Source organism: Corvus cornix, chromosome 11 (assembly GCF_000738735.6).
Source record: "Corvus cornix cornix isolate S_Up_H32 chromosome 11, ASM73873v5, whole genome shotgun sequence".
Classification (NCBI taxonomy): Eukaryota; Metazoa; Chordata; class Aves; order Passeriformes; family Corvidae; genus Corvus; species Corvus cornix.
In genome coordinates, this window is record NC_046341.1 from 20,869,649 (window position 1) to 20,886,074 (window position 16,426).

At 43.3% G+C, this 16,426-nt stretch overlaps 1 protein-coding gene across 3 annotated transcripts in view; it reads left to right on the forward strand.

Moving 5' to 3' along the window:
• CEP89 (centrosomal protein 89) overlaps positions 1–1,969 on the forward strand; it is a 45,257-nt gene extending 43,288 nt beyond the window's left edge. For all 3 annotated transcript variants that reach the window (XM_010396459.4, XM_019284187.3, XM_010396460.4), the window contains one exon: positions 529–1,969. In XM_010396459.4, coding sequence (XP_010394761.3) covers positions 529–766 — 238 coding nt within the window. In that variant the 3' untranslated portion in view covers positions 767–1,969. The remainder of the gene's footprint in view (positions 1–528) is intronic.
• The last annotated feature ends 14,457 nt before the right edge of the window (positions 1,970–16,426 follow it).

Sequence of the window (16,426 nt, forward strand, 5' to 3'; positions counted from 1 at the left end):
TTTTGTATTTTGACATACACTAGGAGTCAAAGGAAACCCAAGTTCTTGGGCTTTTTCTACCTTCTAAGTTTATAGCACTTTTGTTTGGTTCCCACAAGGATGCATTAGCTGAGCACAGAGTCTGACACTCTGATCAGACCCTTTGGGCCTTGGAGTGGAGAGCACAGTGCTCTGGGCAGAAGGGGCAGTGTTATGTGGGAAGCAGAGCTGTGGTCACGAGGGAGCCCAAGTCAGTGGAGAGTGGTAGTCATGGTATTTGGGTCTCACATGTACTGCTCTATGTGCAGACTTAATCCAGCTTGTTACATGGGTTCAATAATGGGTAATTTTACATGGGTAATTTTCTGGTCATATCCTATTTAGCATTACATTTAATGAGCTTTTTCAAAAGCAAAGTAGGAATGAATTTCAATCAGATAATTTCAAGCACCTAAATACTGGCCATTTCTAATTTGCTTATCCACATACTGTTATTCTGTACTGCTGAAATGTTGTTAAAATTAGGATTTCTCTTCATTTTTTTCCTAGGAAAACAGAAGGGGAACTTGAAATCATGTTGGGATCCACAGCCAAAGGAAACAGGAGAATGAGAGAACTCTTACATAAATCCCTGAGGAAGAGCAACATGTGGAGTGCTGTCACAGTTCATGAAGCACACTTAGATGAAAGCTCTCAGAAGGATCTAGTTTATGGACATGATTTTAGCTACTGCGATGTGAAAACTTCATCCTCTACTAAAAATGAAATTCAGCAAGAATCTCAGTGATAAGAACCTGCATCTCATCCAAGAAAGAGAACTTGGTGCCTGAATTTGACTTTTTCAGCAACACAAGATATAATGGAATGTTTACTCTCTTCAATACAATTACTGTATTTTTAAGGTCATCAAAATGACAACAACATATGCTCTACTTGTACTATGAATAGTGTAAATCTAGCCCAAAATATTACTTTGGTATTTGAAGAAAGGGCTATTCCTCCTTAAGACAAAATGTGATACAGCTTTAAGTTAACAAGTAACTAGTTAACAGGATAAGCAGCTGGTAAGCATGGTGTTTAGCCCAGACACATGCCTTGTCACAAAACAAGTGAACAGCGAGATAGTGCTTATTAAAATTAAAAGGACAAATTTCAGTAAATTCTCCCTGGAACACCAAATGGAGTATGATCCAAGCTGAAAAAAATTGTGTGGCTTGTACTTTTTCTCATGATGAAGCATCTTGACTTCCTAAGATGCAAGGATGTCCTTTATACTAGATCGTGTGCCAAAAAATCTTGTCATCTCAAGGACAGAGAAAAACTTGACTGTGAAGCAGACAAGACTGAAGCATCCTCATGACAACTGCTGGTGCCTGAATGCACAACTGTCCACCATGTAGATTTACAGGAACCCTGTAGGTGTTGGGAAGCTCCTACTATGGTTTTGCCAAGGGGATGAGCTGCCAGCACAGGATGCAGTTCTCCTCCAGATTGTTTTGTTCATCCTGCTTCAGATTCAGTGGCTTCAAAAGCCACTTCTTTCCAAAGTATTCTCTGAAGCAATGCTTATTGTTTATGTCTTTAGATTATTGACATGTATTTGTCTTAGCTTTCAGAATTGTTGATTTTTCACAATATTGCACATCAGCTTTGTAGTAGTATGTAATTACTATTATGTGACTTTATTTTGGATTTACATATAACTTGCTGGATCAGCTTTTTGGTTTTGTTTCATTTTCACAACAAAATGTAAATGGTACCAGAAAACTGTAACAATACAAAAACCCTGTAACTATCATAGTTGTGTAGTGTTATAAACATGTATTGTAGTATTGGCTTCTTGCAAAGTATTAAGGTAGATATTATATAATGTTAGAAATGCTTTTTGCCATGTGGATGTTGTTTTCTCTCTTCTTAGCAAGAATGTTAGCAAGTTTGAGCAAGTAAGAGAACCTCCAAGCGAGCAGAGGATGAGGCCCGAGAAGCTGCTGCTCAACACTTTGTCCAGGGAACAAAAGGGCCCAAAGGCTGCTCTGCCCGGAGAACGGGCGGCCAGGAGGGTCCGAGAGCCGCTATCACCGCTCTGCCCGGTGGGCAAAGAGACCAAAGCTGCAATCAGCCCTGAGTGTCTGGAGAATTAAGAGATCCACCCTACCATCGACTCTTACCTAGCGGGCCCAACCCCAAGAATCAAATAAAACCACAAGGCAGAAGACTACGCATGCTCTAAAAAGGCGGAACCAAGGAGTGGCCATGCAGAACAGCTCCGGGAAAAGTTTGAATATGAATAGAGAACAGACAGTAAAAATGGTATAAAAAGGACTCACCTCAAACATCAGGTGTGCTCTTGGCAGAGCGCCAAGGCACCCGGCCGTTATCCCTTTGCTTTATTTTATGTGTCTCTTACTGTCTGTATATTAAACTCTTTAAATTCTCACAGGAGAGTGAACCTCGTTTTTCACAGTAGTACTAGAAATAATGAAGAATTTCATTGGCTTTGATCAAAGTTAACAAAAAGAGCAGAAAACCAAGTTAAAATACCAAAAGAATTACATCTTGTTTGTGTCTAGAAAGGTTCCTGCAGCAATTTCCTTCAGGGTAAGGCCATGACTCAGCAGAATGGCTTTATTCAGGAGAGGGTGGGGACAGCACTTCCCGTCACACCATGATGTTCACGGACAGATAGATGTACAACTTTCAAAGCCAGGTTCTGCAGTACAGTGCAAAGTTAAAGAATCTACAGACTTTCAAAGCACTGGCAGAATCTCAGTGCACTCAGATACTACCCTGATTATAGGAAACCACCAAAGTAGCTAAGTCATATATATGCAAGCAGGATTTTAAGATGTGCTTTAATTACTTGCCTTTAATAGGAATAGAACAAGTGCAACAACCTTACCAGCTCATCAAGATACAACTTCAGCATGCCAGAGTCATTAAGACACTGATTAACAGAGCTAGTCTCTTAACAGCACACTATCATTTGGTCCATGCCCAGAGACTTAACAAGAGCTACACCTTTGAATCCTTTCAAAGCCTCTCCTGGCTTTTTCAACTTGATTATTTTAGGACTCTATGCCTCAACATAACAACCAGAAACTATTTTTAAACACAATCTTAAATAACTTCATTAATAAGTGAAATTGGCATGGGGTTGGGCTATTGCTAAACCAGTCCTGTCTCCTCTCTTCCTTGAATTTGACCAAAAAAAAAAAAACCTGATTTGAAATGTCAGGTCTGAAATACCTCTTAAATATTAAGAGGTAAGTTAGATACATACATACACACTCCTCTTGTTTCCACACAAGCCTCAATCTGCAGGTGTGCAGACCCTGGAAGAGCATCGAACATGGCTATACCCACAGCTTTTTATGTTTTTGAAGGCAGGTTTAGAAAATGAAGCCTCTCATGTCATATTTTTTAATATAAGCATCTCTGAATATGCACATACAATCTCAGAACTGATTTAATATTTACAATATTCTCATCTGGTTTTAATTGTCCTTTTGAGTATGTTTTAAAAGAGTTTGTAAAAATAAGCAGTTTCACAAGGAAAAACTATTGTATTGGTAATTCCTCAGAAACAGAAGCAATATTTTCAAAACTCTCAATATTGGCCTAACTGTTCTTCCACTGAAGTGATCTGGCAATGTCTTAGAATTGTAGTTATGCCACACCTGCTGCACATTTTCACAGCTCTTGTTTTAGAGTAAGTTTTAATACATGGTTCAAAGGGCAGCACCTTGACAGTGACACTCTTAAGACTTCGTTCAGAAATGTTACACTTGCTTTGTCATTTGCTTATCATTAAAATATGGTGTTAAACTTTATATGAGCTAACATTTAATCAAATCCATGGGTGATTCTCCATATTCAGTTTCCTGTTGGGGTTTTAGGAGTTCTCCTAGGTTTTTTTCTGTTAAAGGAATTTTCCCCCCATACTGTTGCTAGGAGGACAGTTGCTGGGTATTTAACGAAAACAAAGAGCTACCCACTGGGGGTGGGGTGCACCTGGCTACTCTTTTGTTTCACCTGGGTGTGTGGGCAGTTCGGTCCCCGAACTCCGGAGAGGGAAGCTGTTTTTTGTCAGCTGGTTTTTTTCCTTCTGTGGAGAAAAGACCCCAGGATCCCCGGCCCACCTTCCCTGCCCCACTCCGAGCCACGCTGTGGCTGCCCTGCCCCGCTGCTGCTTCGAGCCTTCGCTGTGCTGTAGCCGTGCTCGCCCTGCCTGCCCAGACCTCCGGGGGGGTTCTCCATTTGGATACACCTCATCTGCCATCCGGGATTTGTGCTTGTCCCTGCCGCTCCAGCCTGCCACTCCCGAGGGTCCGGCCGGACACCGGGATCGGCTGCCCAGGGGTTTGTGAAGCCTTTGTTCCATCCCTTCCCGGGATCCCGGGGCACCAGTGCCGCGGGCTCCCCGAGCTCGCTCCGGAGCGCCCCCTGCAGCCGCGGGGGAACCATCGCACCTGCCCTGCTCACCGGGAGCCGCCAGCGCCCCTGCCGGCTGCGAGCGGAACTGCACCCGAGGGGAAAGGGCCCGGCAGCCGAGAAGGCTGGCACTGGGTTTGTGATTGTTTGCTGTTACTGCCAGAGTTATTGCTGTTTGTTTGACTGGTTATATATATAATAGTAAAGAACTGTTATTCCTATTTCCCACATCTTTGCCTAGAAGCCCCTTGATTTCAAAATCATAATAACTTAGAGGGAAGGGGGTTGCATCTGCCATTCCAAGGGAGGCTTCTACCTTCCTTAGAAGACACCTGTCTTTCAAACCAAGACATTTCCACAGGAAAAACTGAGAAAAAACTATGTCCCATGGATGAAAAAGTCCTTTTGTGGCTCAGGAACACTTTTGTGGCATAACAAATAATCTTGTTATAGGATATTTTAAATACATATGAACATATCACCCATTTGAGATACTTGGACATTAAAATACTGGAATTGTTTTAGATCAGCAAAAGTAAACACATTTGCAAGTGTGCCAAGTGTTGCACAAATAGAATTGATGATTAGACAGGCGCTTCCCTCCAGTTCCTTCTGACAGGAAAGAAATTGATTCTCTCTTTTATTAACAGCTGAAAGAATTGGTTTTCCTGTAAATCTCTTTCAGAAGAAACATAAATCTTATGCTTTGTATGTTTTTCATCTTGCATTAAACCGCTTGGTTTTAATATATTTCTGTGTACAGAAAGTACACTAAATAATGCTTATTGCTGACTATTGATTTTAGGACTAGAAAAAACATTAAAAGAATAGCATTACATGTATAAATATTCTTTTGAAAACGAGAAAATATGGTTTTATTAAAACACGCAACGTTTAAATATAAAGGAAAAACAAAAACCAACAGAAAAGTCCTGCTAAAATTACAAACAAAACTGATAATTTTAGGAGCTTAATTGCTTAGCAGGCAATACCAGTACCTAATCAAACCAAATCCAATGTCTCAAAAGCTAGATAGAAGGAAGAACTTAAATAATGTATCTCCATCACTTCCGCACTAAAGAAATAATTAAAAATAAGAAGAAAATAATCTTTTAGCACTGGAAGGAAAAAAAGAGTAACCACTAGAAACCAATCCAGTTAGAGACATTTTGTGTATTTTGGCAGTTAATCTTCTCAGCTTCAGAATATCAAATATTGAGGATAATTCTAGGAGGTGCAGTTAAGGAGAGTTTAATAGCATTATTTGGTAACCAAATGTCACAAGGAACAGTATTTCTGAAACTCATTTTACTTTATCAGAGCAACAGAAAAAATAGCTTAAATAAAGGGGTATCAGGCAGACAGGTCTGAAGACAAAGATGCATCTCACCATAGTGTGAAACACTATATAAAGGATAGAGTGATCAGCAGTTCCTCAGTACAGCCACCAAGGATTTGTGAGAAGTGATGAGGCAAGACAGTATTACACTTCTTGGTTTTGTACAGGCAGGTTTTTGGTAGCAGGGGCGCCACAGAGGTGATTCTGTGCGAAGCTGCTGGAAGCTTCCACCTTGTCCAGCAGAGCCAATCCCCAACGGCTCTGAAGATGGACATGGCACTGGCCAAGGCTGGGCCACTGAGAGAGGTTGGTAACGCCTCTGTGATAACAGATTTCAGAAGAAAATCAAAACAAAGAGGGGCACTGTTAATTCCAGCTAGAGAAGAGGAGGAGGTGATAACATGTGAGGGAAACAACATGGAGACACCAAGGTCAGTGAAGAAGGAGGGGGAGGGCGGTACTCCAGGCCCCAGAGCCAAGATTCCTCTGCAGGCCGTGGTGATAACCATGGTGAAGCAGCTCCTGGGGATCCACGGGGGATGCAGAGATCCACTCACAGCCCCTGGGGATCCACAGGGGAATGCAGAGATCCACCCACAGCCCCTGGGGATCCACGGGGGATGCAGAGATCCACCCGCAGCCCCTGGGGATCCACAGGGGAATGCAGAGATCCACCCGCAGCCCCTGGGGATCCACAGGGGAATGCAGAGATCCACCCGCAGCCCCTGGGGATCCACAGGGGAATGCAGAGATCCACCCACAGCCCCTGGGGATCCACGGGGGATGCAGAGATCCACCCGCAGCCCATGGGGATCCACAGGGAATGCAGAGATCCACCCACAGCCCCTGGGGATCCACGGGGGATGCAGAGATCCACCCGCAGCCCATGGGGATCCACAGGGGAATGCAGAGATCCACCCGCAGCCCCTGGGGATCCACAGGGAATGCAGAGATCCACCCGCAGCCCATGGGGGAGGTGCCCACGCCGGAGTGAGTGGATGCCTGGAAGAGGCTGTGATCCAGTGGGAGACCTGGTGGAGAGAGAGGGTCCCTGCTTCCAGGCTGGTGCAGCCTGTCCTTGGAGGACTGCACCCCCTGGAAGAGTGACCCATGCTGCAGCAGTTTTGGGAGGACTGTGTGCTCATGGGAGGGATTCATGTTGCAGCAGTTTTGGTGCTCGTGAGAGTGGACCCACGCTGGAGAAGTTCACGGAGAATTGTCTCCTGTGGGAGGGACCCCACGGTGCAGCAGGGGAAGGATTCCTCTCCCTGAGCAGTGCAAGAACTCGGGTGATGAACTGACCAAACCCCCATGCCCTGTCCCCCTGCGCTGTCGGTGGGAAGGAGGGAGGGGTTGGGGAAAGAAAAGGTGTTTCAAGGGCTTATTTTACTTCTCATTATCCTCCTCTATTTTGTTAGTAATAAACTCACTTTGTACCTCTAAGTTGAGCCTGTTATGCCCTTGGAGTGTTTTCTCCTAGTCCTTAACTCATGAACCCTTCATTTTGGTTTTTTTTGTCTCCTTTGCCCAGCTGTAGCAGGGGAGGGCGAGTGAGCGGCTGTCATGGGTGCCTGGCATTTGGGCAGTGTCAAACCACAACAAGCTGTTAGACACAACTGCCTTCCTTACCTTCGCCTTTTGTAGCTGTATTAAAATCCCAATTCAAACATGCTGCTGCCTTGTGCCCAGCAATTCCTCTTCACTGTCATACTCTTGCTGTGCTGCAGGACTCAGCAGGAAGGCAGGAAAGAGGTGCTTACAAGAGTTAGAAGCAAAGTGGACAAGTTAGGATAGGACTTGTCCAATCTAAGTCAATCTAATGTTTAATTAAGGATTAATTTTGATCTAAAGATCAAAAGCGAAAAATAAGTCAGCACTTCCGATACAAAGATGGATCTGTGAATTTTTCCCTTTTACCATTCACTGTGATAAGCATTTTGTATACATACACGTGCAAGTGTTCTGAACACTATTTAATACCTATTAGTTCTCCTCCCCACTGGTCATACAATTTTAATCACCTTGCAATTCCAAGCAGAAAACCAAGCACTTCTCAAATTTTGGTAGGAAAATAATCTTAACCTACATAATCTAACATAATGCAGTCAAAAGGATGTGGAATCACACTACAAAAAAGTAATTGAAAATTAATTCTTTCATCCTGCATTTTAGCAATGTACTAGGGATAGTGCAGAGGCACGAACTGGCTAATTGTAATTAGCCAGAATAAACAGTTCTGTGTTAGCACATCCAAACATCCAGGTTACAGAAGGTATTTCAAAAAACCAACTTAAAAAACACACTTGCCAGAGAAAGCTTCAGCAAAGAAAATATGTATTCCACACAGTTGCTAGGAAAAAGATGCAGCTTTTTTACCATTACGGCAAATTTTTTTTAATAGAAAAGCTGACTAAAAGCAATCATAGAAACTCCATTCAAACTAAACCTGCATGTGGAAACAAGTATTTTTATGATGTTGAACTCCTTGAGTGATAAGATACCAAATGAGGAGAAAACTGTATTTGATGGCTTCAATGTAGCTGTACAGTGCATGAACAACAGAATTCTACTCCTAGGGCTTGCTGTCACCCTGCTTTAAGATACATGAATTGAAACTACAAACATTTTCAGAAGCAATAGGAATTCAGCACTTTTTCAAACTGCATATATGAAGCTTTAGTTTTCAGAGAAGTTGACCTCACAAAGGCTGTGATCCATATGGACAGAATCCCAGAATCATTAAGGTTGGAAAAGACCTCCAAGATCCAACCTTTGACCAAACAGTACCTTGTCAACCAAACCAGAGCACTGAGTGCCATGTCCAGTTCCTTCAGCACCTCCAGGGATGGGGATTCCACCATCTCCCTGGGCAGCCCCCCCCAATGTCTGACAGTCCTTTCAGTGAAGGAATTCCTCCTGATGTCCAGCCTGAACCTCCCCGGCCCAGCCTGAGGCTGTTCCCTCTCCTCCTGTCCCTGTTCCCTGGGAGAAGAGCCCAACCCCCCCGGCTGCCCCCTCCTGTAAGGGACTTGTGCAGAGCCAGAAGGTCCCCCCGAGCCTCCTTTTCTCCAGGCTGAGCCCCCCAGCTCCCTCAGCTGCTTCTCACAGGGCTTACTCTCTAGACCCTTCCCCAGTTCTGCCCTTCTCTGGACAGGCTCCAGCACCAAAATATCTCTCTTGCTGTGAAGGGCCCAGAATTGGACACAGCACTCGAGGTGTGGCCTCACCAGTGCCCAGTACAGAGAGACAATCATTGCCCTGGTCCAGCTACACTATTTTTGATAGCAAGCCAGGTGCCATTGTCTGCCTTGGCTGCCTGGGCATTCCTGGGCTCAGGTTCAGCCACTGTTGACCAGCATTCCAGCCAGTCTTCCCCCAGTCTGTAACACTGCATGGGATTGTGCCCCAAACGTAGGACCTGGCACTCCACCTTGTTGAACCTCAGCCCATCTATCCAGCCTTTCCAGATCGCTCTACAGGACCTTTCTGCCCTCCAGCAGATCAGCACTCCCACCCAGCTTGGTGGTGCCTTTGAAATGACTGAGGCATACTGGACCTTCACATCCAGATAAAGGATGGATGCTTGGAGCAAGATGCTCTGCCCTGGAATGTGGTCAAGCAACTTAGACAATGCCTATTTACAAGGCTATCAGTGGTGGACTGAGAGGGGCTCATGTGCTGCTTTTGGTGTTGAATTAACCTAAAACCAGCATTACACATCAATCCCAAATTAATATCCTGATGATGAGGCAAAGATTTGGCAGATAAGCTGCTAAGCTACCTGGAGACATATGACTGGCAGTCAATCACTTTAAACTATGAAAGTCCAGTTCCACTTCCAAATGGCAGGTTCTTCTAACATATCCGTTCTTGGAGTTTGGATAGAGATTCCTCCTTTGGGTGGAGACACCCCTCAAAATTACTCCTCAAGACTGAGTGAACAACATTTGCCCCAAGTTGTTGTATGGGTCAGTTACATAAATCTTTACTTAATAATACAGGTTTTTTGCTAGTTTTGATACAATTGCTTTAATACAATTGCTTTGCTATAGGGCATTATCCTATCCTATGCTATACTATACTTCTATACTGTGCAGTAATTAATTCTGATTAAGATCTTTTGTCTAATAATTTATCATAATAAATAATTATTTTTTATATAAATATATCTAATTTGCCATCCTTAATTCTGCAGGACAAAGTTGTACAAAGGTTCAATAACACGTCTATAATTCCTTAGATTTAAGTCACTGACAGTTTGGGACTAAGATTGGATCCAGCTGGCCCCGGGCTCCACTCTGAGGAGTTTAGAAAGTACAGGGTCCTTTCTGCACCTTGTGACTCAGTGGGAGCTTCTCTAATAAACTTCATCTGAAGTTTCCACTCCACCTATGACAATATTACACAGGACTGGCCCCAATACTGAGCCTTGGAGAACCCCACTAGTGACCAGCTGCCAACTGGATTTAACTCCATTCAGCACCACTCCACTGGCCCAGCCGTCCATCCAGTTTGCAACCAAGTGAAGACGCACCTGTCCAAGCCATGAGCTGCCAGCTCCTCCAGGAGAATGCAGTGGGACACAGTATCAAAGGCTTTGCTTGAAGTCTTGGTAGACACATCCACAACCTTTCCCTCATCTAATATGTGGGTCATCTGGTCATAAAAGGAGACAGGGTTTGTCAAGCAGGACCTGTCTTTCCTAAATCCATGCTGGCTAGGCCTGATCCCTAGGTTGTCCTATATGTGCCATGTGATGGTACTGAATAAGATTTATGACAGTGTCAAAAATCATTAAACAGTTTTAAGACGAAAGCCATCAGCTTCCAGAATGCTGGGTTGATTACAACAGGATACACTTAGAAGATATGAACATCATCTAGACTGAGTACTGCTATAAAAAATGAGAGCAGGAACATGCATGTGAAAACAGTCAAGGGCTACAATATCAAGATAGTAGCTAATCTCCTGTGATCTTAACACCTTTGCAAATCTTTGACTTTTTTTGACTGCAAGGGATGTTGTGCTTTCACTTAGATTAAAAAGCACTCACTGTGTTACACTGTACCTGCATCTGCTGGCTGCTGCTTTTGCATTAACATTGATCCAATGCCAACTGACACTCAGTAAAACCCTTCTGCCATCTCTTGCAAAAAGCCATTCAGCTGGTCGGTACTGATGGTACAGACAGCTCCACCCACCTGGCTTCAGCTGAGAAAGAAATAATGAAATCAAACAAGGTGAGAGAATAAGGAGTAAACAATATAGTGTATTTTACTATAGTGAATTCTTACAGAATTAAGAAATCTAAATGTATTATCTCATACACCATTAGATACAGCTGCAGCTGAACCCCAATTAACTACTTGGATCTGGTTATCTTATCTTTCCTTCACAGAGTGAAAGATGACTTACAGAATCACAGAATATCCTGAGTTGGAAGGAATCCACAAGGATCATTGAGTCCAATTCCTGGCCCTGCACACACACACCAACAATCCCACCCTGTACCTGAGAGCATTTTCCAAATTCTCCTTGAGCTCTGTCAGCCTTAGGGCAGTGAGCACTGCCCTGGGGAGTCTGTTCCAGTGCCTGACCACCTTCTGGGGGAAGAACTTTCTTCCTAATACCCAACCCAAACATCCCTTGATACAGTGCCATGCAGTTCCCAGATCACTAGTCACAGAGAGCAGAGATCACTACCTGCCCCTCCACTGCCCTTCATGAGGATGTTGAAGACCTCAGTGAAGTCTCCCCTCAGTCTCCTCTTCTCCAGGCTGAACAAACCAAATGCCCTCAGCCACTCCTCATACAACTTCCCCTCCAGACCCTTCAACATCTTCGTAGCCTCCTTTGCACACTCTTTCATAGCTTTATATCTTATATTGTGGTGTGGCACACCAAAGTGCCCCCAGCACTCAAGGTGAGGCTGCCCCAATGCAGAGCAAAGCAGGACAATCCCTCCCTTGCCCAGCTGGCAGTGCTGGGCCTGATGCCCCCAGGACAGGGATGTCCCTCCTGGCTGCCAGGGCACTGCTGATTCATACTCCACTTGCCATTGACCAGAACGCCCAGGTCCCTTTATGTGGTGCTGCTTTCCAGCCTCTCATTCCCTAGTCAGTCCATACATCCAGGTTTGCCCCATCCCAGGTGGAGAATACAGTGTTTGCCCATGTTAAACTTCATACAGTTGGTGATTGCTCCGTCCTCTAATTTGGCCAGGGTCTGCCTTCAAGGGTGTCAAGAGCTCTTCCCAATTTAGTATCAATCATAAACTTGCTTACTATCACTTTGAGTCCTGCATCCAAATTGTTTATGAAGATGTTGAAGAGACCCTGTTGAACTCCCACTAGTGACCAGATTTCCTCTGCTACTACTGTTTTTTAAACTCCCTAGTCTAATATTGACCAGTTTAATTTTCTCCACTCCTTGCTATTACATAAAAAACTGACATACTTCTAAAGGATAAGCAAACTAATAATCTGATAACATTTACTGTAGTGTCATATTTGGAGGGAACCTCTGGGTTATAGATTTTAAACTAGTGTGGTGTTTTGCTTTAAAAGACAGGTCTCTGCCGAGGAAGGTGGGGACCTTCCTGGAATGGGGAATATGACTCCCTTCCCTCCAAATAATTGTAACTTCGAAATTACGGGGCTTTCAGGCAAAGATATGAGAAAAGGAATAAGAGTTCTCTACTAACATATATATATACACACACATCTATACATAGATATATAAATAACAGGACAAACAAACAAACAACGGCAGCAACAGCAAACCAACCCCGCAAACCCAATAACCAGGCTTGCCCACTCCTGAGGCGCTCTCCCCTGGGTGCAGCTCCGCTCGCGGCCGCCAGGGGCGCTGGCGGCTCCCGCTGGGCAGGGCGGGTGCGATGGTTCCCCGCGCCTGCAGGGGGCGCTGTGGCGGCGGTCACGGGTGGCAGCCGGCGGCGATTGCCGGCCTACCGAGCAGAGAGGTAGCCCGTACGGGGACACCCCACACGTTGGTTCTGGACCCCCCAACCGGACAGGAGACAAAAAATTAAGCAGACTTGCAGTGCCGGAAACCGCAGCAGACCGGGATCTCGGAGTCCAACACACAGGAGTGGCCGCGGCAGCGCGTCGCGGGCAGAGGGTCCGGCCGGAGCTTCGGCACCACCCGCGCTGGCTCTGAGCTCCGGGCAGCCAGGCGGAACCAGGCGAACAGCTCCTTCCTCCCCAGGGCCCGGAAACAGGACCAGCCAACACCCAGCCAGGCCTTCGGGCAGCCCCCTTACTTTTTTCCACTCGGTATCAGCCCGCCCCCAGCCAGGGCTATTTCAATGCAATGTTCTGTTAGCCAGCTACATCTTTTGTTTCCTAACTGCCCCATTTGTCTCTCAGGCAGCGCTCTCCCCCTGCACTGTCCTGCTTCCAGGTAGCACATGGGAGAAAAATTCACTGAAAAAAACAAACCCAGAGCATGTGGGAAAAGTAAGGAAAAAAAAAATTGTAATCGTTCTTCATTTTTCTGTTAACATCAAGAATGGAAATAAATTACTTTTAGTAACCTTTGAACCACACTAAGTAATGGGTTCAAGTTCATGGAAGAAAATAACATCAAAAGCACAATCTGACCTATACAACTGCCGTAAGAAACTCAAAATGCTGAAACTCGCAGAGGCTGCAGAACTTCTGTGATGCATATTCATGAAGAACTTGTTACCTAAACTCCAGTGTACTCTGTGGACATTATATAGATATTGTAAACCCTTAGAGCTTGTACCTCCTGCAGCAATCAGCTAAACAAAGTTCTGCTCTCTCCCCTCCAGCTGGCATGATTTGCATAGAAATCACATACCAGAGCACATTCTGGAATCCTGCTTGATGTTCACAAGCCTGAATTCAAAAGTTTTCAGGATGTCTTCTATACACGATAGCTGAGGAGCCACAAAAGCTTTTGGTGATGCTAACTATTGTGTCTCATGAAGGTGGCACACTTGTTCTCATTTTTTTCCCATGCTTGGTGTAGTTTTCAGAAAATCCAGGATGACTAAAAAATGCCTTTATAGGAGGATTTACTGGGTCACTACTGCCAGATGATGTTTCATAAAAGGTGTGTAACAATGAGAATTTTAAAATCATAGCTTTGCCTTGTTTCATAGATATTATGCTAAATTTAGATGACTTAAGAAATTGACTTTTTATTCTAGTACAATAATTCTACCCATGACAATTTATTCTTTTTCTGTTACCCACCTGACAATAGCAACTTGCTCTTTTCCCTTGACCACAGCTGGCAGAGCATCCTGACTCCGTTATATTGCACCTGCCTTCCAGTTACAGTATCTTCCAGATCTTCCGGTCAGTAAATCGAATCCATTAAGTAGTTTCAGCTTCCTTTCACAAGACAACATTAAAACATTCTTCCATTCCTACCAAGAAAAGGGAAAACAATTCAGGATTTGTGGAACTGTAGTCACATTCAAGTTTCATTGATGCATTTACAGAGCATATTCTGTCCATAATAACTGAACATAATGTTGCCATAATTTGGAATAAGTAATGTAATTATGTATTCAAAAAGCAAACATTGCTATCACCCTTCCAAAACCAAAACCACAGGAGAGTTCAGAGTAAATCTCAGTGGTTCCAATGCGTTTGTCAACTACTGCTAAAATAGTAGCATTACTTCTTACTCTACTGTCAAAACAAAGCATCTCATATTCTGTGTTTTGGTTGCATAAATACCTGGAAGAGTCTGACGCTCAGCAGTCACATTAAGGTAAGTATGTACCAATGTCCTGTGAACTGACAGAGCATTGACATATACTTGCCTTATCATTTTTTCCAGTTTCTAGAAAATTTCCCCCAACCATTAAGAAGTCATTTAAACCCAGCTGTTTTCTTTTCCCCTACCTCTATTTTCAAGCCTGGAAGATGCTGTTTTTCAGGCCAACAGATTGCCTTTCACCAGCTCAGAAGAGAGAACCCACTAGGACTTTTTCACTATGAAAAATTCATGCCACTCTCCTGGTACATTGCATCAGGAGTTCTAAGAGCTTTTCCCTCGGGACTACAAATCCTTGGCCAGGCATGGCTCTTCCATTTAGGAGAATTCTAAGCACTCATCCTTCTCTCCAAATCTAGTGTAAATAAGTATGGTAAAAACTCCATGGTGTCAATCAGCTTGAATCTGGAAAAGCAGATGCACTTTGAAGGCTTCTTTATGTTCAAAAATGTGGTTTGTCAGGGAATGAGCTCTCCAGATTTTCTTTAGTCCTGAACGTTTTCCTTCTGTACTAAATTTATTTCAACATACCTATATAAGCACACTTTCAGATATGAAATATAGAAGGATATCTATTGTAGCAATTAGAGTTGTTTTATACCTCAAGTATTTTTGTAAAATTAAATGAGACTTCAAAAGTAGCACAGAACATCATGACCTCAGTAGAGTGCTTCAGTATTCACTGCTTTCTTCCTCAGCTAGAGATGGGCACAAGACAGATGTGTCTTCCAAAATCAATGTTACCTGGTAATCCCTCCTTGGTGAAAGGCCAGTGGAATGCAATGTGAGTTTTGGACTCAAAAAGGAGATGAAAATCAGGCCTTGTTTTTAAAAGAGAAGCTGGTTGTTTATCAGAAAAATCATTGATTCTGATCAGACTTTGATGCACTGTTAAAAACTTCACAGTCTTTGAAAAAAAAACCTAGTGTGACATACTCAAACTAATTTTCTTCAGAGGCCATCAAAATTCCCTTAGAATATCCTTATGAAGAGACTCCTTGATTTTTTTATGACCTTTTGGATAGAACAACGTACCCAGCTTTTAGGAATTTGTTAAGAGTCTCTGAACAGCTGCGCTTAAAAAATACATTATACCAAAAGAAATCTCTCTGTAGACTGAAGACTCTGCACTATTCAGGTAGATATAGTACAAAACCTTTAGCAAACCTGAATATCTTTTCAAAAGCCATATTTGTCACAGAAAAAAAACCAATTTCACTGTAACCAAGAACTATGTAGGGAAACGGGTATTTAAACCCCATATATTCTGTTAAGAACCATAGTCTATTAAGTAGTTCTGTTAAGAACTACAGTCACCTAATATTTCCTCTAGACTTCCACAAGATGCAAAGATCTTGCAATCCGTAGCATAACTCAGCATCACCATAGCTATTAAATAAGACCTTTTCCTTATATTCCACTTGCAGCATACCTGCAATTACTCAGAAAAAAAATGCTTCTAAGGATGACGTTACTGAGATCACATCATAGAACACATCTATTAATGGTCAGATTCAAACAAGGCCAAATACAAGGAAACACACTGGTCCTCTCATTAAAATTAAATAACTTGTAAGCAGGAAGGTTAGAATGGAAAGTATCCACTCTGAGATACTGCTAAGCTACAATTAAAAGCTGCAAGTTAGGATGATCCTTATGGTTTGCTTTAGTATTGGTCAAAGTAGAACATGCATTACTGCAAGCAATAAATACCAACCCTAACAAACATTAACCTTTATTATTAGTAACTAATGATAATAAAGTGTATTTCTACACTGTGCCCTTGCTATTTCCTGAAAGTTTCCTGAAAGTTACTTTTTACAATTTAATTGGTACAATTTGAAAACCTTTGAAAAGGTTCAAACTACTGTGTTTAAATAGGACCAGCCCTGGAGTGTTTGC